Source organism: Prunus dulcis, chromosome 4, assembly GCF_902201215.1.
Source record: "Prunus dulcis chromosome 4, ALMONDv2, whole genome shotgun sequence".
Classification (NCBI taxonomy): domain Eukaryota; kingdom Viridiplantae; phylum Streptophyta; class Magnoliopsida; order Rosales; family Rosaceae; genus Prunus; species Prunus dulcis.
In genome coordinates, this window is record NC_047653.1 from 8,625,578 (window position 1) to 8,650,324 (window position 24,747).

The 24,747-nt window shown below is 37.3% G+C and overlaps 3 protein-coding genes, 2 long non-coding RNA genes and 1 other non-coding gene across 8 annotated transcripts; 3 read left to right on the forward strand and 3 right to left on the reverse strand.

Moving 5' to 3' along the window:
• The first annotated feature begins 216 nt into the window (after positions 1-216).
• On the forward strand, positions 217-2,844 carry LOC117624725 (pentatricopeptide repeat-containing protein At1g79080, chloroplastic). Its single transcript, XM_034356145.1, has one exon. The coding sequence runs from the start codon at positions 718-720 to the stop codon at positions 2,419-2,421; it is 1,704 nt and encodes a 567-aa protein (XP_034212036.1). The 5' UTR covers positions 217-717; the 3' UTR covers positions 2,422-2,844.
• A 961-nt stretch (positions 2,845-3,805) lies between these two features.
• Positions 3,806-4,417, reverse strand: LOC117624727. The gene is made up of 2 exons (XR_004585365.1): positions 4,284-4,417; positions 3,806-4,099 (listed from the first exon to the last, which is right to left on the reverse strand). It is a non-coding gene; the product is annotated as an uncharacterized LOC117624727 (long non-coding RNA).
• An 84-nt stretch (positions 4,418-4,501) lies between these two features.
• On the forward strand, positions 4,502-6,832 carry LOC117624726. 3 transcript variants are annotated; one of them, XM_034356146.1, is made up of 4 exons: positions 4,502-4,803; positions 4,915-5,132; positions 6,100-6,152; positions 6,467-6,832. In XM_034356146.1, the coding sequence occupies exons 1-3, from the start codon at positions 4,575-4,577 to the stop codon at positions 6,148-6,150; spliced, it is 498 nt and encodes a 165-aa protein (XP_034212037.1). In that variant the 5' UTR covers positions 4,502-4,574; the 3' UTR covers positions 6,151-6,152; positions 6,467-6,832. The 3 variants fall into 3 exon arrangements, with proteins under 3 accessions (XP_034212037.1, XP_034212038.1, XP_034212039.1); XM_034356147.1 differs by having other exon boundaries at positions 4,915-5,109; XM_034356148.1 differs by having other exon boundaries at positions 4,503-4,803; positions 4,915-5,103.
• A 988-nt stretch (positions 6,833-7,820) lies between these two features.
• LOC117626836 lies at positions 7,821-7,907 on the forward strand. The gene has a single exon (XR_004585655.1). It is a non-coding gene; the product is annotated as a small nucleolar RNA U31b (small nucleolar RNA).
• Positions 7,908-10,839: 2,932 nt separating this feature from the next.
• LOC117625979 lies at positions 10,840-11,789 on the reverse strand. The gene is made up of 2 exons (XR_004585473.1): positions 11,680-11,789; positions 10,840-10,968 (listed from the first exon to the last, which is right to left on the reverse strand). It is a non-coding gene; the product is annotated as an uncharacterized LOC117625979 (long non-coding RNA).
• An 8,016-nt stretch (positions 11,790-19,805) lies between these two features.
• On the reverse strand, positions 19,806-22,014 carry LOC117625738. Its single transcript, XM_034357280.1, has one exon. It carries the CDS (start codon positions 21,730-21,732, stop codon positions 20,479-20,481), a length of 1,254 nt encoding a protein of 417 aa, XP_034213171.1. The 5' UTR covers positions 21,733-22,014; the 3' UTR covers positions 19,806-20,478.
• Positions 22,015-24,747: the final 2,733 nt, after the last annotated feature.

Genomic DNA, 24,747 nt, shown 5'->3' on the forward strand with positions numbered 1-24,747 from the left:
CATGGTGGAACTCAAAAAAAATTACCCCTGCTTGCACGAATTAAAAATAAAAGATAAAGAGCCCGTTGGTCCGATTAAATTTGAATCACGCAAGCCAAGCCCATCCAAAAACAAGAGAGCGTATCTCAGAAGCTGGTCCAAAGCGTGTGGTGTGGATATAAGTAACCGTATTGGGTAACAAAGTATGGTAGTGGACTGGTGGTGACAGTGGAAAACGGAGAGGGAAGCCAAATTCAGTTGTAAAATATTTAGCAAAGAGTAAACTTTACTAGATTTTGTTTTTTCGTTTGCTCTGATTTTACCAATTACCAGATTAGAAAAGGAAAAAGAGGAACTCTTTCTTTAGGGGTGAGAAAGCAAATGGACCACCCAATTATTCTTGAAAAAACCCAACAGGTGATATCCAGTGTATGTTGATTCTTTTCTGTCCCTCTTTTCCTTATCTATCAGTTTCTTGATTACTTCATGTTAAGAATATATCTATGATTCAATTCTTTGGTTCCATCGTCTTCAGTCTGCGTTATCCTTGTTCCTGCTGAAAAATACTGTTTATCCATTTGGTTAGGTTTGTGTGATGAAAATTTAGCCAACCCAGATATTTGATTGTTGTTCTCTGTGCAAAGAGAAGTGAATAGAGGCTTGTATTAAGAATTTCATATTTTGTGGAGAGTATATTTGATTAGGCTTCAGTAGCAAAAAAACTATTTATCTCTGTCCATGGCAGTTCTTGTAAATTCAGTGTCTCCTATTGCACACCCATCACCAGAAAGTACTAGAAACAGTTGTAGGTTCTTTTCCCACATCAGGAATCTCCAACCACTTTCGCTCAGCAAGGGATTTTCTAGAGTTTTGGCAACTACCCAGATCACCATTTCTCCAAAGGACACTGTTTTCACCTTACCCAACTGGAGGGTTGCCAAGAATAACAGAAGAAGTAGGGAAGTCAGACTAATTGATGCCTTTCTGCACTTAGAGTCTATGGTAGGGAAGGGCCAAAAGCCTGATGTGGCTCAAGCAACTCAGCTCTTATATGACCTTTGCAAGGCAAATAAGATGAGAAAAGCTGTCAGGGTGATTGAAATGATGGTTTCTGCAGGCATTATACCTGATGCAGCTTCTTATACATTATTGGTGAATTATTTGTGTAAAAGAGGTAACATTGGGTATGCAATGCAGTTGGTTGAAAAAATGGAGGAGTATGGCTATCCAACCAATACCATTACCTATAATTCGCTTGTTAGAGGGCTTTGTGTGCGTGGAAACTTGAACCAAAGCTTGCAGCTTTTGGATAGACTGATACAGAAGGGGCTGGTCCCAAATGTTTATACCTACTCCTTCTTGCTTGAAGCTGCTTATAAGGAAAGAGGGGTCAATGAAGCCATGAAGCTCCTGCAAGAGATAATTGCTAAAGGTGGAAAGCCTAATTTGGTCAGTTACAATGTTTTGTTAACTGGGTTGTGCAAGGAAGGTAGGACTGACGAGGCTTTGCGGTTCTTCAGGAATTTGCCTTCGATGGGGTTTGATCCGAATGTTGTGAGTTATAACATTGTACTGAGGAGCTTGTGTTATGAGGGTAGGTGGGAAGAGGCAAATGAGCTTCTGTCTGAGATGGAAGGTGAGGATCGGTCTCCTTCCATAGTTACATATAATATCTTAATTGGTTCACTTGCACTTCATGGTAGAACTGAACATGCTCTTGAAGTTTTGGATGAAATGGTGAGAGGTCGGTTCAAGCCTACTGCTGCCAGCTACAATCCCATAATTGCTCATCTCTGTAAAGAGAGGAAGGTGGATAGTGTGATTAAGTGTCTAGACCAAATGATTCATCGGCGATGTAATCCTAATGAGGGAACATTCAATGCTATTGCCGTGCTCTGTGAGGAAGGGATGGTGCAGGAGGCATTCTCTATAATTCAGAGCCTCGCTAACAAACAAAAGTGCTCCACCAACGAGTTCTACAAAAACGTAATTACAAGCTTGTGTAGGAAAGGGAACACCTTCCCAGCGTTTCAGATTTTATATGAAATGACCAAGCGTGGTTTCACTCCAGATTCTTATACGTATTCATCCTTGATCAGAGGGTTGTGTTTGGAGGGTATGCTAGATGAGGCCATGGAGATTTTCAAGGTAATGGAAGAAAACAACATTAGGCCTGATACCGACAATTTCAATGCCCTTGTACTCGGCTTCTGCAAATCTCGAAGAACAGATTTGTCCTTGCAGGTTTTCGAGATGATGATTGAGAAAGGGCGTATGCCTAATGAAATGACCTATACCATTCTCGTGGAAGGGATTGCACATGAAGGAGAACTGGAGCTGGCAGCCAAAGTTTTGAAAGAGTTGCACCTGAGACATGTTATGAGTCCGAATACAGTGGAAAGACTTGTTATGCAGTATGACTTTGAGGATTTACCAGTATAGAAATATGGGGGTAAACAAAAAGAAATGCTATTAAAGGAGAGCAATAGCAAGCAAGATTAAAGACCAAGTCATTTCTAGGACCAAGAAGTTTTAGCAACTCAGTTCGAGAAGGCTGTTCAATCATTTGTTTTGTAGACGGACAGATCGATGAGGGAAGGGGGGAAAATGGATAGAAAAGGCCCTCCTTTGAATATTGATATATTCAGACTTCGGAACTGGGCAAAGAACAAGTTCAAGACAGAAGCTTTGCTCTATACCTTTACTTTATTTGGAGAGAACTTGTATTTCAATTTTGTTCTGTAAATTAAGTCTAACAATTTGTTTTCAGATTTGGTGGTTCAGCTTCTTCCTTAAACTGATGTAAACGCCGTTCTTTTTTTGTGTTCATTGCTAGTCACTTACTCAAAATACATGTTAGTATCATTTTTTGGTCTGAAACATGTTATTGTCAACATATGAATAACAAAACTCAGATAAACTCAGATTGGTTTCGAACTTTTCCTCGTTTTGTTGCTAGCTTCAGAAATCTTCACGATTACAATCGCTTCAGGAGAGAAATACACATATGGGAAATGTTAAGACTCATCCATGTTTAAGAGGGATGTGCGCACCACAAGGAAACTTGTACTTCGAGATTAAAGCGTGATTTCAAAAGGCCTCCTTGAGATGCATATATATTACTTTTCAAGGTAAATACTAATACATAAAACTGCATTGCTCGGGTCAAAGATTTCTCTGTTCATGCCTGCCCTACACATAATTCAGATGATAAAATCATGTCCTATTTTTGCTCAAGCTAACAACTATTCTTGACGGAGTTGCCCAAAATTTGAGCTGAATTCAGGCTAGTCGGATATACGACCAAAACTAATACCACACCACCTGATACTGACCATTTGAACACAAACAAACAGGGTTTGCAAATCTAGAATTTCATAAAAATACTTGGATTCTTTGTGATGATAATAATGTATGCCTCATGAACCAAACCATTTCTGCTGCGAAAGGTGACTAGTGATAGAGGAAAGCCATTGTGAGGCGAAAACACAATGGAAAGACTTTCTATGCAGCATCACCAGAGTTTACATTCGATGCATGGAAAACATTAATGCCCTGCATAAAGTGATGAAAACAGGGCCAGTGACAGGTTCTGCGTTTGGCCAATGAATTAAAGCTTCCTGAGGATCTTGGTTATGGGGGTCTAAACTCTAAATAACTCGTATAATTGGTTCAAAAGTCTAAAATCTAAAGCCTAACATAAGATTGGGTTGATTCTATGATGGGCACAGAAAAATGCAGGGCCACAAGCAGAGCAGAACGAGGCTACAAAAGATCTAAACTTTGACATCTAATTTGACAGATGCATACATTATCAAAAATTATCAATTGAAATGCCCATTGCATCATAAAACACAATCAATAAACTTGCATAAACAGCATCCATACTTAATTATGCAATTAAATGCGGAGTAAAACTTGATAAAACACTTAACATCCACATAATTATAATCCCAAAACTATGAAAACTTAAACACAGATACTCAAGTCATCCTCCACTCTACAAAACTTCACATGGGTAGAAGGTGTTGCAGATGAAGGAGCGACAAGCTGCCTACTTTGATCTCTGTCTCATCTTTCGGCGCTTCCTCTTCAACCTCCTCATGCGTTTCTTCTTCCACTGAAAGAATGCCACCACCAACAACAACAACAACAACACAATTCAATCAAAACATCCCATAACAGAACATTCATCAACAGATTTGAAACAATTTTTCCATTGAAGGCCAAAGACAAAGAGAACCTTCACATTCAAAGTTCAAAAACAGAGATAAGAAATGGAAATTGAAAATGAAAAAACTTACCTTGGCCCTCATCCTCGCTGAGAAATGCTGCTACTGTGTCTCCAAAACGATGACCGCGACGGCTCCAGAAGATACCACAGGGTTTTTAATGAGTCTGAACCCTAATCGCTGTGCGGCTACTTGTATATATTCACATGGGCCTGGGCTCCCAGAAAGCCCACACACCCATTAATTGTTGGAGGCCCAAAAACCAAACATCAACTATCCCAACTCTCCATCCTCTGTTTGGTAGGCGAGAAAACTTGAAGTGAGGCAGAAAATCAGTCAATCAAACTCACTGAAGCTGATCAAATGGAAAGCAAGGAAACCCAGTTCGAGTCATCTTCAGAGGAGAAGAGTGTGAGTGTGCACGAGACAGAGAATCAGAGTGAGAACGAAAGCCAGAGATTGCAATCGGAGGCTCTGGCAAAAGCACTATCTTCGATGCTCACGACCGTCATTAAAGAGTTCGATTCAAAAGCTCAGCAAACCTCCACAAGCCAAGACCACCTCTCTCAATCGCTCGATCGCCTTACCCGCGGTAACCAAACTGATTTTTTTTTCTTTTTATATTTTAAATTTTTGGTAATTTAATTTTATATTTTTTTGTTATTTTTGCATTAAATTTTAAAATGAAAAATATTGTGGGCAGAACTTGATAAGTTGCTAGAAGATGCGCCGCTGCCGTTCATAATGCAGCACGCGGCCAAGATTTCTGTCGTTCGAAAGAGAGTTTCGTCGTTGAATTCGGTTTTGAAGTCAGTACAGCGCCGTCTTGACAATATAGACCGCATGCTGTCTGTTGGCGTCTCACACCAACATCAACAGCAACAACAACATGGTATATGTAAGACTAATATTTTGGTTATGGTATGACAATCCCGCATGTTGTTTTTTACGAGTTTCTTCAAGTCCTCACTTGAGTTTTGCAGCACTTAACATGTGAATTTAGGCACACAAGTGGCAAGTCTTGTTGTTCTCTTTCCTTGCAGTGGGAACCTAAGAGTTTCAACTTATCTAGGAGGCCATGCTTTATGGTACAAAATTTTGGTTTTTGATTAGCAAATTTTGTCTGTGTGTCTACTTGAAATGAGCAAGATGAGATAATTGAGTGGTAATGGAAGTAGAAAGAGCAACTTCTGTGATCTAGCTAACGGTAACGAATGATCTTGCTAGATAGTTAGATTAATAAATTATTTAGGCAAGTTGATTGGTTTGATTTCAGGTTCATATTTCTACTAGTACAACTTCCAACTTCGGAACCTGGTTTTGACATAGGTCGTTCAAATTACATATAAAAAGGAACAAAAGAGACATAGGTCTCACCAATCTGTGCTTCTCTCAATTTGTACTTGATTAAACAAATGGTGATTGGAAGTGGTTGCTATTTATAGTTAAGAGCCATGTCAGTTTATGTTAGAAGAACGAAGTTACATTCTTGATTTCTCACTTTAATAGCTTAATACGGCAAAGTTCCTAATAAAGTTCCCACTGGGAGGAGTTTGCGAATTCAATATTCTTTAAGAAATTAATGTTTTGGCTTGACATTACCAAAAATCGTTGTTAAACTAAGTACATAACTCTTTTGTGTGCGTTTATATCTGTGTTGTTTGTGTAGAAAACTTTGCATGAAACTATTAGTAGGAAGATGTAATGGGATATATGACATTTGAACCATGGGTGGAGAAATACCTTTCAAATAGTAAATATTAGGCTTATGCTTCAAAATTTGTAACCTTGCTCTACTTATGATTTCTTTTTCTTTTCTATTTTTTTTTCTTGGTCGAAGCTCTACTTATGATTGTGACTGACTGGAAAGGTTATATCTGATGTGCAGATAAGGCAACCACAGAACATTCAGGGCTACAGTAATATAGTTTTGTCTTGAAGGTACTACACATTTCTTCTATAAACTATAAATGTAGAATTCTGAACACAAATTCGTGTTGTATGCCAAGAATCATCAATGAGTTCTAGGTAAACACTGGAATAGGTGAACGGTGACAAATGTATTATGTTGACTGCCAGACAGCTCAAACTATACCTCTTGAAAGAACTGATGTAATTTTGTAAAAGATTAGTTTATGTTATTGTTTTTTAGGGCTCCAAACTGACTTATAAAGGAAGTAATGTACTTGTATCTTAGTCCATATCTCAGTTTATGAAGCACTAACTGTTTTTTATGGTTTTCATCTTAATTCTAGTTATCTCCAGAAAGGATCAAGCATACTATTGGGACTGCACGGGGCAACCTTAGAGTTTTACCTCTGTCAACTACTTGAATAAGAATTTTTCGATCTTGGGAGGAAGCTAGATGAGCTGTCTCAAACCCCACATGGATGCCCTATCGATTGGAACATAATGACCTGGAAGTAGAGCGTGAGTTCAGAGTTTCGGCATAGTGACGAAGGTGATTATTAGGTTAGGATGGTGGGCTGTGGCTTGAACATTGAGTGGGTATATATCTAGGTTTCAATAGGTTGAATGGTGGTAGTTTGTTGTATAGGTAGCAATGGAAGCTCGCTACGTTGGCACTGTCCCCTCTATCAATTGATTTGATTCAGATACGAGATTTGTTTACTTCATCCTAGGTTTAAAAGATAAAAGCATTCCCATATAAGAGTTATCTCTATGTTTTGACCAAAATTCACGTATTTTGTCTCATCACAATGATATGTGGATTCACTCATTTTTGCGTAAATTTTATAAAATAAAAACTATTTCTAATAAGGTCACATTTTTGTTCATGATAATGTATATGATTTGAGCAACGAGATCCGCTTGAGTAATTTTTCGTCCACTTATATTTTTCCCTTTCCGCCTTTGAAATAGTTTAACAATTGAACCAACATTTCATAAGAAATAAAATAAACAGTACACACCTTAACTAAGGGTGGTGTCACATGTTAATTTCTAAGAATGCAACATTTGATTTAACACAAAGTGGATTATAGGGGAATGTCTTGGTTGAGGGTCGGACCACGTCATTTGTACAATTGCTCTTATAAGCAGGTCGGACCTCAATGGTTAGTCCTGGTACACCAGTTAGACAGAGGACATATGGAATATTTCCAATGCAACTCGTCACATGTTATAAAAAGAAAAGCAATAAGTTGGACAAAACTTCACATGTCCTATGTTTCTCATATGGTACACCAGTCACGTGATGTATCCGGAACATATAAAAATTTCTCCCTGCATTGGGGTAGGAGTAGCATGGGCTTGGATGAGACTCCAACTTCCAATACAAACTCTCGTTTACTTGTGAAAACTCTTGTACGGGTGATGTGGGCCGACCACCTCACTCAAGACTTTCTCATAAAACAACGGTGGCAGGAAATTTAGTATAATTGCTTATTGCTTCAGTAAAGCCCATAGTAGAAAAATGTTTGGGCCTCAAAAGATGGTCCACTATTTAAAAGAAGAAAAGAACCCAAACCCTAATCTGAGCCTATAAAAGATGGTCTCTTTTCTCATCTTCTCCGTGTGCTTCTGTATGTGTGTAGTTAGATTGAATGATAATAGTGTTTAGGGTTTAGGGTAACGTTGTAATGTGAGGAAAGTGATGAGAAGTTTTGTCGCCCCAGTCTTACAAGCATCATCCAATTTTTGATGCTTGATGGTGATTGACTCTCTTTCTGATTCCTCTGTTCTCTCTCTCTCTCTCTCTCTCTCTCTCTCTCTCTCTCTCTCTCTCAATTTTCTTTTGGTGAAATTTTGAATGCAAATTGTTGAATCTTGGGAAGGAGCAAGAGGGGAGGTGTGATGATGATTATCCATTGAATCATCCTGAAAATCAGAATCTGATTTTGATGACCTATTCTAATCAAATTACATGCACTACCATCTGATCTCTCTCTTGCAGCAGCCCTGCTGTTTTTAAAAACAAAAAATCAATTGTTTTTATTGTTGTATTTTGGCCCATAGGTATCTGATGTCCAGATTTAACTTGAATCAATTGGTTTAGTTTTTGTGGCTGGGCATTTCGTAAAAACTTGGGCCAAATTGATTTCAAAAACAGGTCTTGCGACACAGCTTGCTTCTTTCAACCATAAGCATTCTGTTACTTAATCCCTGCTTACATTTTCTTGGATTTTTTTTCTTAATGCACACAAGTAAAAAGATAGTTCCAATCTGAAACCAGATGATTTGAAGAACATACGGAAACTCATATTTTGTCATCTGAAATATGATGATTTTGACAACATGAACCCAAAGGACAAGATGAATTCAGAAACAGGTGATAGTTTTTCTCTAAGTTTGCCAATGGGGTTTGCAATACAATCAATTGACCAGTTTGTGCATTGCTGCGAAGCTGCCAACCAGAAACATACTTCACAAGTTTATATACAATCTTATTAGGTCAAATTCCCTGCCCAAAGACGTAACATCTGTTTAAATGTGTCTGTTGGGGTTTTGGATTGTGCTCGGGCAGGCTTGTTTATCATCTAGATTGCACCTGGCTGGGGCAATTAGCCCAGACCCTAGGCCCATACTTTGAAGCATCACTAGACTATATTTTGGATGAAGTTGAAGTATGTCAGTGAGATTCATAGAAGTCAAGCATATCAAAGCAGAGAAAAAAAACAAACAGAGAATCCGGTGTTAGGCAAATCTCAAAACAGAAATGAGAAAGTAAATTAACCAATAAAATTGAGCTCGTCAAAAGGAACAACATGTTTTTGAGGACTTTTCTTATTGAAATGGACGATAGCATATTAAACTCACACACACAACACGGACGCTAGGAAATCAAAATCATGTATCAAATCAAAATGTTACTTTATCACGACATATATCTCATACAAAATTTATGATCACTTTAGTTCTCGGTTATAAAATAGAAGATGTAAGTGATAATTTCAAAACATCAGTTTCAAAGTTATGTACTCTTTGCCTAAGCTCTAGGATTGTGGACATTTAGTTTTGACAAAAGAGCAGTTGAAGAAAATATCCTGGCATGTTTTTTCCTACAAATAGAAGATCATCGCAACAATCACTTGTTATCATTCCACCTTCAAAAATAGTTCCACCTACTTGCCAAGCGCAATTAATGGAGATATGTTTGCATTCAACCAAGGTCTTTGAATTTAATGCCTTTGAGGTTGGAATTGCGATAGAAGGTGCGGGAGAAACTATAATTTCAACACATTGGTCTCAAACTTGTGTACTCTCTGCTAAAGCTCTAGATTGACAATGGGTTTGGAGTAAGAACAGAGTTGAAGAACGGATCATGACAACTTTTGCCTACATATACAAGTTCATAACAACAACCATCAGTTACAATCCCACCTTCAAAAATGCTTCCACCAACTTCTCAAGCGCAATTAATGGATATATGTTTTTTTACATTCATCCAAGGTTTTCGAATTAGATTCCTCTAAAGTTGGAATTGCAAAACTTGTGAAAATCATTCTTGATGGGCTCGCCAAAAGCAAAATGGCCAAAATCGAGAACATATTTAGTGCGGCCATAGTGCTTTTTGCTACGAGTTAGTTTTTGTTTTCTTGGGGAATGGCAAAGAATTCTTTGATGGAGTTGAGTTTAAGAGTTTCATTTATTTATAAAGGTTTGTAATTATCCAAGTCATTTGGAATTTGAAAACACCCTAGTACCTCATAAATACATTTTTTAAAAAATTAATTTCTCTTGATTTTAAAGATGAGAGTTTCTTCAACTTACTTAAGTTACCATATATTTTCAACCAATAACCGCTTGTAATTGAACTTACTAATTGTGTGACATTACTAGTGTCCAATGTTTTATATGATTGGTTAAAAACTTTGTTGTCCTCGACAATGTTTTTGTACAACAACAACATGCACTGTTTAATTAAGGGCCCGTTTAATAACCATTTTAATTTTAGTTTTTAGTTTTTAGTTTTCATTTTTGGTGCTAGAGTATAGAGAAAAAATTGGAAAAATGGAAGTGAGTATGAGAGTGGAGATGAGATTGATAGGAAAGATAAGAGGGGATGATGGGAGGGAAGAGTAACAAAAGTGAAAACCAAACTAAAAACTTAAATTTATTTGAAATTGTTTTCACTTGTGTTACTCCTCCTTTTCATCTTCCCTTCTCATCCTTACTCTCAATCTCATCACCCCTATTCTCACTTTCATTTTCCTCTATACTCTAGCACAAAAAATGAAAACTAAAAACTAAAATTGAAATAATTATCGAACGCGCTCTAAATTGTTGGTTTCAAATGGGTCATTCAAGTGGAAAAGGGCCTTCATTGCTTGTATTAAAAATAATAATCATCATCATCATCATGCCATGCCTTCAAAGTGCCTCTTGGGCCACAAGTAACTATATGAACCCCTCTACACAATGAGGTATAATGAGCCAGTTTCTTAAGTGGTTTTGAAAAATGAAGTTTGGGTAGGATGTGGGTTCTCGATTTAGCCCTAAGCCCATCTCTAGGAGAAACATTTGTGTGAAACAGGGATAGCATTATTTTGTTATCCTTGACCAATCACGGCATGCCATTGTTACACCCCGGACCCGGGGGTCGGTGGAAACCCCACGTTCGGTGCATGAGAAAATAAAATAAAATAAAAAGAAGCTGAAACATGGGTTTAAAATAAACTTCTCTTATAAAAATAGCTCCAAAATCTTACAACTTTACAGGAAATAAATAAAGCTCTATTACTCTCATCTAATTCAGTCTCAACTGGTTTAGTCTTTGTCTTGCCTACTAATTCATCTGAAAAATTAAATAGGGTGAATGATGAGCAACCACCGCTCAGTAGGGACATGAGACCTTACCACAGTAGATTGATATAATTAAATTAAGTGACATGCAATCACACAACCAAATATCACATTAATAATAATATATTAGTGAATGCTCTTTATCTACTCCCGTTAATTCATATAACCGGACAAGCATACCAGCACGTCTCATACCATGTTTATACCACTTGGTCCTGAATGCCCATTTGTATGAACTAACACCTATTTCAATCATCCCATAATTCCCCTTTTGTTAGTTATCTTGTCTAACTCCCTGTCGCCAGTCCCGAATCACCCAATAAAAACCATGTGCGTTGCGAGATCCATGAGACCTGGTACCTGCCAAGAGTTAGACTTAACTACACAAAAGACTATTTTCATTACCCTCTTTTCCATCATTATTTTCTCAATCCAACAACTCCAACCAATTTACATGACATGATATAATTATGCCTTTCACATATCCTATATATCTTACAACAATGTAACCATTTAAAATATCACCAATGCATATATAACTATGCCAACATTGTTCAAATAGTTAAGAGTATGTAAACACCCAATACAAGGAACATTAATCAAACTGTAATATCAAGAACATCCATTATAATATCATACATAATATAAAGTTCACGAAATTTAATTAAATCAATCTCCGTAAATGCCCCAAGAAACCCCCTACCTTGACACCAAAGCTTTTGCTAGAAATATAAGGTGTTTTCCCAATTTTCCACTATATCCACAAACTCAGTCTCCCACCCTTTTTCTTAACAATTCTTCTTCTCTCTAAATTTCTTTCTAATTTCTCATGTTTTGAAACTATAAGGTTATGCTCCTATTTATAGTGGTTATAGGGATAGGATAAACTTCAATATTGAAAGGATAAGAACATCCAAATTTATTCAAAAGATAAATATCTTAACAAGATAAGATCATCCAAGTTTATCCAAAAGATAAATATCCTAACAAGATAAGATCATCCAAGTTTATCCAAAAGATAAATATCTTAAAAAGATAATATCGTCCAAGTTTATCCAAATTATAAATATCTTCTTTTATCCGTTTCAAATACGGGTCTTCATAGCCACACATGATAAATTTTCTATGTATTAATATATGATTGATTGGGAATAGCAAAACAGTGATATTCTCGTTCCATACCTTTTTTTTTGACATCCTAGAGGTCTGGCCAATTCATTCCCAGGCTTCAAACCTTACCTTTACAAGTCTATCATGATATCAACGGAGAAAAGGTAACGAAAATACTACATGGAAAATATCACACTCTAATTTATCTTTATTGGAACAAGAAGGGGCCAAAGAAATGTGTTCAATACGACCTTAGCATATCTTACCATATTTTCCAAGACAGTGGACCTTGATATTCGTTTGTCTGACATTATTATACAGTAGTAAAAACGTTTTTTCACCCCCTCTATCTCTTTGATATCAAAATTTTCAAGAACAGCAGTAATTGGATGATAAAAAAAGTAAAAGCAGAACAGGGAAGGGAAGGGCAAGAACAAGACAAGGATATTGCCTAATATGGCAAAGAATATAACTTGGTGTACAATTTGAAGAGGGGAAAAAATAATAATTTTGCAGGGTGAAGAGAAAAAGCTTCTGGTTTTTGTGTAAATGGTGGTAAAAATCACGTGATAAATCAGGGGAAAATGACAGCATCAACAGTGGAGGTATTGTTACTTTTCACACTTGAAAACAAAAGGGTTCAAATCAATCGTCTCAAGCCACGCTTAGACATGAATGGCTTGCTGGTGGGGTAAGCCTGACTTGGACAGCAGGGAGGGCCAAGAGGGCATCTGTGAGGCGCTGAGACCCCCTGAGCTTTAAGCCCCACCCCTTCTCTCTCTCTCTCTCTCTCTCTCATCTTCTTCCCCCAATACAGTCAAAACAGCTACTGCAGCTTTCCCTACCCAGCAGTACAGCAGATTGCAGAAACAGAAAAATCCAGCACACACACATAACTAAATGCAATGCATCAAACATCACTCATCAAGCCATCAAGCCATCAAAGCCATCCATCCATCATCCATCATGCATGTAGATACACACGATACAATTTGACACCAATTGGGTATTGGGGTAAGCTTCAGGTACTAAACAGTGCACCCCCTCCTCTGTGGGGTAACCTAGCCTTAGCTGTAGCACCTAGCTAGAGGGAATTTGTTCTAAGGCATTTAATGGAGTTTAGCCTTTTAGGCATTGAACTTGCTAAACATATTAGGAATGACTATGAATTGCCTTATAAATTGAGGTATGTTACTATTAGTTTGGCGTGTGCAATTACGAATCATGAATGTATGTGAATTATACGGTAAAAGTCCATGTTCATTTACAATAAAGATTTAAGCACGCTCTTACGTGTGATTGACCGTAACAAAATTCTTATAAAATAATTGAGGGAGCATGCCTAAAGTTTTGATCCTCTTCCTTAACATAGCAGTGTAGCACATTATGAGGGTGGTGGAGGGAATCATGATCCAAAATGGAGCTCATTGTTATCCTTTTCAGCAAATTTATGGGGACTTTAGAAATTGAGGGCGTCTTCCAAGATCTGATAAAATAAAGTAAAAAAAGTCCCATAATCCATGATGAACTGATCAGGAATGAAACACTGAAATTTTTGTCCTCAGGCATCGTGCCAGAAAAAGAAAAAGTTACGCAAAAACTATTACAAATTTATCATGTTATGTAACTATAACTATTGCTGCAATTTGTTTGATTTCGAAAAAATGATTCCTTTCTGACCAAAACATAAAAAAAATTAATCATCCCATTTGCATTTGGCCCTTTTTTAGGGCAATTTCTTCGCTTTCTCTCCCTCTCAAAGTTGGCTTCAATAGCTTTCCCAATGGCCCCAACTTGACTACAAGGCCAAGGGTGATCCTCAGTCCCCACCCCCTTCCTCTCTAGCCTCTTCACTTTATCTGTACTCTCTGACTTCATCATCAAAAGCCTCCTTATCTGAACCCATTTTTTTATACCAGAAAAAAATAAAAAATAAAAAAATAATAATGTGGGTTCTTTTTGTTCGTTGAGAAAAAATAAATAAATTACCAAACAACAGCACTTCCAGGCACACCTTTTGTTGGCCTGTGTAAGGCTCCTGCTCCCTTTGGGGGTGTGATTAGTCTCACAGGTACAAATCATTACTTCAAATCCTGTTTCAAGAATATGACACTACCAAAAAGTTTTAATCAATAAAAAAATAATAATGGTGAATAAAGTATGCATTGTTAATAGTTCTGAATGCCGCCATCTTCTTCTTCTTGGTTTTTTTTTTTTTTTTTTTTTTGGATACCAAAAGAAAAAACAAACAATATTTCAAGATTATAGGGCATGTGACATTTTTTTTGTGTTGCAGAGACAAAGCATGACAGAATGATAACATTTTATCAAACATGAAAAGGAGAGAGCATAAATAATATCAAAGGAGTTGTCAATAAAATATGAGAAAGCAGTTGGATTGATTCTTTGGCTTTCTTTGAGAACGAATTAGCCGACCTATAGCAATCGACTCGAGTGTTTCAAGAAGGTCAATACCTCGTGAAGCAAGCTGGTTGGTAAGTATTTTGCCTCTACTAGCCCTTGTTTGGCTAAGCATCAACCCCTATGAAAACAATTGGACAAGTTGAAGAATAGCTCCAACAAGGCATTTGTAGGGGTTGATTTCATTCCCAATCAGCTGATGACACGTAATATTGACAATCACCAGCCGAACTAGTTAGCGAGAGCATTTTTGCTCACCACCCTTAATTACTCTAGTTAACTTTGATTTTATAGTCAAATCGTACATAACCTAGTAAAAGTTCCTCCTAGTAACTTGCATCTCTCCCCTTAAAACTGTTCAAGGATACAACACAACTTGATGTCTTTTAGTAAAATGAATCTGATTTAATGTTCATTAAATAAAAAATTCAAATTCAATCGAGCTCGCCAAAGTTATCAAAACCGATCGACCAAGTTGGATTGGTTGGTTTGAATGAAGTTTAGATTGGATTTTGAGCATTATTAAGACTATAGAGCTACCCTGGCCTTAGGGCTGAGGGCACCTTTAATTAAGCTTAAGCCAAATGGGATGTAAATTATTGACCCTTTACCTCATCCAAAAAGTTGTAATAAGTATATAGACACCTAAAGAGTCCACCATTTGTAGGACTGCCCATCTCTAGTTTGAGCAGAACTTAAATATAACGGTGATGTCATTGTGGTAGTATGCCAAACCTATTACGCATTATCATATTTAAGAGCGGAATTAAGAATTTTTTAACGGTTAGATTAACTAAAGTTGTTAGTTTAAAATCTAATGATCAATTTTTTCTCCTGTACTTACCGTTTCTATAGTCGTTTTATAAATAAAAGTATACATTAAATCATATAAATCACACTAATTCATAGCTTCATTGACAAATTTTCAATAAACTTTACTATAAAATAAACACATATTAAATGCGACGAAAAGATACTTCAACAACATAATTAGAAGTGTACCTATTCAAGTTGTATCATGCAATCCTTAGAGAACTGAAATTTTTGTTATTGCAATGTGTATTTTTATTGTTGCCCTACAACTAAATTGATAAATAATTGAACTTTTTTGAATTTTAATAGTTTAATAAATAGTGGGCCATATTTAAAACAACTTGATTTTTTTTTTCCCCAAAAACTTCACTGTGCTACAACCCACCTAAGCCATTGGAGTAGTTCCGCCAGTAATTATATTAAAAAATTAAAATATATGGTAATAAATGATTGACTTGAAATAGCGCTACAGCGAGTCTCTGACCAATATTGGTCCCAAGCTAATGAACTGTTCATAACAAAACCCTGCTTAAACATAATGTTTTTTTTTTTTTTTTTTTTGGGTGATCGAATTGTTTAAACATGAACTTGTCTTATCATCCAGCCAGGAAAATACAAACTTAAATTAAAAATAGAGCAGCAGTCCTGTCCTGTCTGCAAGAAAATAACATCACCTCATGCACTGTACAGTGTTCAAGCTTTCTTTTCTCCACCGTGTATTAAATTAGCTACTTGTCTCTTGCGTTCCAAAACTTGTCCGCCATAAATTTTGTTTTCAAAAAGCTTGTTATCTTATGCGTATAGTTTATGCCAGAAACTTCTATTTGGTTCAGAAAAGGAAGAAAAGCAGAAATAGTGGAGTATGATTTTTCAGAAAGTTAAGCCAAAAGGATTTTTGTTAGGCCATAATATTCGATGCGCCGTGTGTCAAAAGCCTTCCTTTTCTCTAATCCTTATCCTTAGTGAACTTTTGTTGAACATTGACTCTATTTCCTTTTTCTAAATGTTTTGCATTTTAATATACTATTGTTTTGTTTTTTGGTTGGGTGATGGACCTCCCTGACTGTTAGATGACGTTAGAAAGGATTGGTCTCGCGTTATCTGACTTTGAAATAGGGTGTTGATTCTTCTGTTTAGTCATTAGCAGTCGGAGTTTTATCTTTTGTGATTTTCCTTGGAAATATTTTAACAAGACTACCGTTAACATATTCGTTCTTATCATGTAATATTCTATTTGAGTTGAATGCATTACCATTTCCTTTCAAAAAAAAAAAATTCTACTGTTGTTTTGCATACTTGTCCTTCTAAAATAAAGTGCTTGTGTTTTTACTTACTGCTTTTTCTGAAACAATGGCATTTTTGGATTATTCAAAAATTTAACGGTGACAACATTTTGATTATATACACACACACACACGAAGGAACTATATATATGGGCCCAGGGATTATGTTGGTATATAAAATAAAAAAATTATGTTTAGAATTTGTTTCGAACTTAAAATATAATCACAAATGTGAGTTAGATCAGTTCAACGCAAAAGATTATATGCACATCACCTTACGCCTAAATTCGATCCCGTTTATATTTAGGAGAGACATACCTGTAAACTAAGATTTATCAACTACATGTGCTAATGATAAAAATAAAAGTAAATAAATAAAAAACTGAAAAAGAGAGGGAAAAGGGTATGGAATCCATATATTATATATAGATGGACATTGGACACTAATCATACGATAACAAAACACATCCATCCATCTCTCAACCCCCTCAAGTGAAGTGGAGTAGATACGATGATGTGACCTCGAGTTGTGTTCACATGCCCCCACACCTACTGCGTACCAAATTGTATGAACAGACGAATAGGGTTGTGAATCTTAAGGTCATGTTATTAGAGCAACCGAGATAAGGACAGGAATATTTCCAAGTCAGCCACCATCAAATTTTGGCCCTCCCTGGAGGGCCACATCACCCCGCCAAACCCAAAACAACCTACCCTACAACTTACCCAACCCTACCCTACAAACTTCCCTTCTCTCTAGAGAAGGAAAACTTTTTTCTAACCTTATTTTACTATATCTAGCTAATAATGCAATTATAATTAGAAAAGTTATTTGGCGTGTTATTAATCGGGCATAACAAAAAAATTTATTTCCATTGCAATAAAGTTTTTCTCCTTAGAGAGAGCCCTGCTCAGCGAGAAAAACTTACCTATATTAGGATACCATTGTTGCGCTATTCCAAATCATTAACCTATTGTTATGTATTTTAACTTTCCAATATAACAATACAACTTTCCGACATAATAATGTGTGATAGGCTTCGAAAGGGATTGGGAGACGGGGAATCTGCTCAGAGGTATGACTGTCCATTACCACGTTCTTTCTTTGATTCCCCATTTCCAGCCTTTCTTCTTTTGCAATATCACAGCCTCTTCTTGCGATATTTGTCAATCTTCAAAAAAAGAAAGATAAATTTTCAGTACCTTTGTTTCACCAAAAAGATATGAATGATAGGCTGTCGGTTTATAACTAAAAAGTAAAATTTATACGATAAATCACTTGACAAATGCACTTTTCAGCTTTCATCAACATCAAGTTAATCCCTAAAGCCATCAACCTACCCCATCCTGTCTGGATTAAATGGGCATGATGGAAGGACTTGTTCAATTATGAAGATTTGGCCAAATTCAGAGTTTGCTAAAATGGATGGGCCATCGGTTTAGAACCCTACATTGGGAATGGATGTCGTTGGTGTTAATGATCAATCTGAATTACACATTTAATTTCTAAACAAGAACTTATCTTGCCATCACAAGTCCAATGAGAAAATATCTGCCTATTCTATTCTAGACTGCAAAAATATTTGCCAATTAACAATGTTACTGTTGATGAGTACATGGCCCTAATTAGGCAAGAAAGATAAGATTGGCCTTGTAGGGCTTGTGGGCACCTTACAAGTAATTCAAGATACGAGTTCGGAGTTTAGAGTTTTGCCTAATCTTGTATATGTTTAAAATCATTATTTTAACAGACGTAAATTAGATTAGTTGACAAAACCATTTTAGGTTTTAAGTCTCAACTTCCCTAAAATTTTATCTTTAAAAGAGTCATTCTATAGCTTAAATAATCAATTATGTGAACAAACAAAACCTAAATGTTGATCATTAATCTCAATTGGCAACCAAAAGTTATTCAGTGGAAAATTTTGTTCCAATCAATAATGAAGAAGTGCAAGTGGAGGTGCACCCACTTCAAATTGTCACAGGAGTGAAGGCAGGAAGGCAGGCAAAGCTCATACGAGACAGAAAAGATAGGTCCCAAGAAGGCCGGCGAGTCCTCCTGGTCAAACAAACAAACACCCACATCATTCAAAATCTAAAAATCCGGGAACAAACAACAACACAGAAGAAAATAACAGGGAATACCTGATAAAATAAAAAGCTAGACTCAGAGGCATTTCAATAGGGTTGGGTGGGGGAGGGATCTAAAGCCACCCTCTGAACCCAAAAAAAGATTCCAAGCTAAGGCTATATCACCGCCCTGATCTGTCATGTCCTTTAACTGGAAAAGGACCAGCCTCAGCTTTTAATCTTGCGAAGGCTTACTTGTTAGGCTGCCAATGCCATGGGAATGCAAGCTATATATATGATGAGAGTTTATGCTTACAAAACTTCGTAGAATTTAAACGACCTCATTTCTTTAGGGTTTTAGCTTGTAGAATATTGTATTATCTTTGCACCATTTTGATACTACTTTTAGTTGGGATATGAACTCTTTTAAATTTTCTTAGCATAAAAAGGTATTTCTCTCTAACCTATTTCCAATATAATAAGTCCAAAAAAAGGAAAATTCCTGGCCAATAATGCAAAGAAAACTTTGGTCCATGTGGACATACACGTATTTGTATGCAACCGATTACGCTTATGATTTCGCCTAATTGTACGTCTATCACTCTCGTTACATGACTCATCATTCAACGAGAGAGAGATACACAAATATAGTTGTATGTAACCGATTAATAATTGTGATTTTTGACAGGCTGTGCACAATCATGCGTCTATCACTCTCGTCACATGACTAATCACATAACGACGGAGATTCACAGATAATTATATAACCGATTAGATCTTATAATTTTCGTGATGAGTCTATGATCGTGAATACTAGGATAGTCATTGGATCATGTAAAGTGATGCAAGTGGGACTCATGCTTATACAAATGAGGATATAAGTCATATCTCCTTCACAAAGCAATAGTCTAAATTACTTTAAATTAATTTAATTTACAGAAAGGAAGATTCAAATTTGAGTGCAAGGAGGCAAACTCATTGCCTGACTAACTAGCTTAACCCAATCCTGATCAATTGACCTAACTCAGTCCTGACCGGCCTAATAGTTCAGCTTCAAATGATCATATTCTTTTATGTTGAGCTTCAAATAAAGCAGAATGTCCTTTGTACCCAAAAAAACTGTAGAAGGTACTTATTTAAAACTAGCCTTATGCTAATTGCATGTAATATGTTCAACTGTTGAAGGCTATAAAGCCTAACAATAATAGGAGATCTTTGGATCACATTCACATGTGGTCCACCGACCCATTAATACACCACCACAGGAGCTACTTAATACTAATATTAATATCATCAGATTATTAACTCTAAAACAAAAAGGAGCCTGACTGACATGTAAAAAATAAGAAACTCATCAAAGCTGGCGCGTCCGTTTGAATCTTGGCATCATTTCCCAAACTCCGCACTTCCCAGTCACAAAAATAATGCCACTTTAATAAAAATTAGATTTTAAAAAAAAAAATACATGGATAAGCTCAACATGTTGATTGTTGCAGTTGCACAGCCTAATTGCGGTCCTACGGGCTCCTGGAGCGCGTGCCAAACAAACACCCACAGTCACAGTCAGAGATGGTCACAGACAGAGAGATTCGATGTGAAGAAGAAGAAGAAGAAGATGAAGCAAAGTCCTACAAACCTAACGACATTACGTTTTAGCTCTACAGCCTCTACCATTAGAGCGCATAGCCTAACAAATAACAAACGACAACGACCACAGAGACATCAGGATCTGCCGCATATTTACATACACAACGGTAAACAGAGGAACGAAACGACGCCGTCAAAAACAGTACCCGATTTCCGATTCAGGTCCGGTCACTCCGGTTCTTACTTTGACTATGGTGACTATAATGACTGTGTTGGCTCCGGTTGTGGCCTGAAACGGCGCTGTTCCCTTCCTTCTTCTGCGGGGCGGAGAACAGCTGCCCGAACCCGAAAACCGACCCCGACTTGGACGACCCGCGAAGCGAACAGACCGGAACGTTGAGAACCGGCGTCACTCTGACGTTGGCCGAGTAGGACCGCTCCATGCCTCTGTGTTTCAGCCTGGGCCCACCGTTGAAGCTACTCGGGCTACTGGAGCTCCGCTCCAAGCTCTGAAACACGATTTTTCCAGACGAGTTCATTCTCGGCGAGTCCACCGATACGCCCCTGCTCGCGACTGTAGCCGATTCCCCCACCGGCCGCCTCATCGGGCTCCTGCCCACCCTCGGCTGATCTGCCGCCGATCTCTGCTTCGTCGTTTCCCGAGTCTTCACCGTCCGGACCCGCGCCTGTTTCGGGTTGGTTCGGTGAATGGAAATGATCGGGTTCAGGTTCGGTTTGTCCGAATCCAGCGAGAGTCGCGGCAAGTCCTCGTGCTCGTGGCCCGAGGAGGAGGACGAGAGAGAGAGGCGCGACGAAATCGAGACCGATTCGCAATCCGAGTCTTTTAGCAGGGGCAAGCTCAGCGAAACGTCTGAGCAAGAAGAGGAAGAGGACAGGGACCTTGAGCTTCTGTGAAGGAAATGCTTCAGAGATTTAGGCGCGTTTGTGCTCGAGGACGACGACGTCGTTTTCTGAGCCTCGCTCTTCGCGTGACTGTTGGCGTTACTGTTCTGGTAGAGCTTCTTTAGGCCCAAGAGCTCTCTCCACCGACTTGAACACCTGGGGGCCTTGGGAGAGAATAGGTACGGGTCGGCACCGGAGATTTCAGGTCTCCGGTGATACATGGCCGTGTCCGGCAATCTGATCTCCGTCAAGGACGGGTCCGTAGCTTTGACCGAGGAGAACTGGAGAGGCATGAGCTTCCCGCCGGAGAATAGCTCGTCCGCGGGGAGCATGGCCACCGGATCTTCAAGCCGGAACTCAAACTCGCCGGCGGAGGTCTCCGGATCTGGACCGGCAGGCAGGTTCTTCGCCGGAGACGACGACTTTGATCCGGCAAGTTTCGACGCGTCTTCGTCTGGAAACTCGCGGCTAAATGAGATTCTAGGGCTCAGCCATCCGTACGACGGGTACGTCGCCGGCGGAAACTTCTCCGGCGACATGCCGATGTTGTTAACGCACGCCGAGGCCATCTGCGTTATCAAAACGACAATGTGGTTCTGCGTTTGGGGTCAGGATCGCATTGCCAGAAAATGAGGTGCGGGGAAGAGATCTAGAGTTGTAGAGAGAGAGAGAGTGAGAGTGAGTTGGCGCCTTAGGGTTTGGGAGTTATCGGTGTGTGAAGTCAGAGAGAGAGAGAGAGAGGGGTTGCGTTTCGTTTTCTTGGTGTCCTTGAATACGGAACATGCAGAGATCTCTACACATATATATAGCACAAGTGTAAATGCTTGATTTTTATTTGAGGCCAGGTCGCTCTCTCTCTCTCTCTCTCTCATCTGATATTTAATGGCTCCCTATCTTGTTTTTTCCATTGCTCTTTTATGTTCAAATCAAATCTTTAGTTAATCCACGCCTACAATTACTTTCTTCCATTTTCGCTTTACTGTGTAAGGAAATTATACAATAATTTTGGATATTATTTACTGCCCCTAGAATTAGGACTTGTTTTCTAATCTATCTATAGATTTGTTTTGGTGTCAGATAAATTTCGTTACGACGATAGTTTAACTATTCAAAATTAATTTAATCTATGGGCAAGGGTTCGAACTCGAATGTAAGGAAGCGAAGTCAATGCCCTAAATAATTAGCCTAATTCACATATGTATTACCTATTTTAAATTTTATTGATTTATAACCGATAAATAATTGTGATATTATTTAGCGCATTACTTTGTATTAAAAAATTAGCAAAATAGATCGATATCTAAATAAATGAAATATCATTATAATCCGTTGAGATACGATATGGTGCCCCTAGAATTATTGTTTATGGATTTGTTTGGTAATTTATTAATGAATTCGTAAGATATATTTAGTTAACAAATGGGGTCACATGCTAATATCTTTTGTGTTTATCTCATGCCCATGTCCAAAACATCAATCTTAGGCATAAGATGAACAAGGTTTTTCCTCTCACTAGCTCACAAGGGAAAACTTGACGTTATGGATTTGGAGTCTTTGAAAACAAAAGTTGAACATTTTGTCTGCTTATTGAGTTTGATATCGTGAGGTGTTCAAAGAAGCAATGAAAAAAGGAGTGTGGGGTTGTACCAAAGAAGAAAGATGTGGGCGGCGAATGGGGAGATGTAGACTTGTGATCACGATGGAAATTTGTATTGTTCATTATAGACAGTCAAATTGGCGCCGTTGGCCATGGAGCAATTTCTACTTTTTAAGTGTATCCATTAAGCTAATTCTTGACGTGTGGGATAAATGAATGATGGGGAGCCTTCGACGGGGTAGCATATCCATGAATTTTCTCCATGGAGGCATGAAGAAGAAGCTCTGAAAGCATTTTTTGATTGCTTGTTTTTGTATTACTATTCTGTTTGAGGCATTTTATCGAACAATTTAACCCCGCTCTTAAAGAGAATATCAAAGGAATTAAAAGTTGATAAGGCATGTTCATGAGTGGCATGAATGTTGAGAGGGGTAATAACCTTCAATCTCCTATTTATGCGGCACAGTCTGAATTCTATTGGTTTTATTCAATGTCTAAAATATCGATGATATCGGAAATATCGGTAGTCCAAAAACATGAAAATTTCAATGGAAATATCGAGATATTATCGATATCGATAAGAATTGAATAAAACCCAGGGAAATTATAAGAAAAACTTGAAATTTTTATTGAAACTTTGGAGAATGTTTAATTATCAATTATCTATTAGTTTATCACAAAAAATTATAAGGAAATGCATTGCATGATGGATTTAACTGATTTAAGTTGATTATACAGCGAGTTGGTAAACACTGTGAGTGTAGAAAATATGTAATAATTAATGAAAAAAGATTAAACACACCATAATCATTTATATATAATGATTTAGTATAATATTTTACACTTTATACATTGTATGGTAAAATACATGAGTGACTTAGTACCACATACAGTTCCTATGAGGTTCAAATTTTTCACTATCTTCATCATCTCTATGTGTAGAGTAAGTGTATTGTGAAGAGTAGTCATCAAATGATAAATCCCCAAAATAGTTTTCTATGTAATTGTTAATATGCCACCCATATAAATATAAATATTTTAGCATATTATCACAAAAACATAAGTGATATGGTGATTAAGGTGTCGGAGGAGTAAAATGGGAGGGGTTTAAATCCCCCCTGTGTTTTTTTTTCCCTCCTTTTTTTTTTTTCCCTTTTTTCCTTCTTTTTCCTTCTTTTTCCTTTCTTTTGCGAAATTATCGACATCGATATTATCGTCGATATTGTTGATATTTATACGATATGTACATGGATATGTTCCGAAATATCCGTGATTCGAAAAAACCGAAATATTTCGTCGATATTTCAAACTATGGTTTTACCCTAAAATTGCTACCGAATCAATTACAATAAAAACGATTTGTTTTCGTTCAATTTTGACAAATCAAACCAAACCAAACCAATTTTCGAACAATTTGGTTCGATCGGTTTGGGCCAAATCTCAATACTTTTTTCGTTTGCATTTTTTCAACCCTGTTTTTTTTTTTCCCAAAGTTAGGAAGGGAGAGCAGGGTTTCTCTCACACACACAATGTAGGATTTAAACCTGAGACCACTGGTCAGCAAGTCAATGCCTTTTTTTAATGGGCAATACCATGTTAGCCCAATTAGAACAAAAAAATTACTCATAACTTGCCACATATTTTGCATTTTCTAGCATGTCAAACCATTCTAAAATTCAACATGTCATAAAACTTCAAAATCCAATAACTAATATAGTTACAATTCAAATATCAATAATTTAAAAGTTTCATCAAACCTCAAATTCAACATCATAGTTTTTATATAATTAAAGGATTACACATGTAAAATAACATAAAGTAAAAATGAATATACAAGTATACAGGCTGGTTTGGTTTATACCGTGTTTGAAAATTTCAACACTGCATCGAACCAAACCATTACACTTCGATTTGGTTTTAAACCTTTCGATTTTTTTTCTTGGTCAAAACCAAACTAAACTAGTCATTACAATTTAAAATCGTCGAT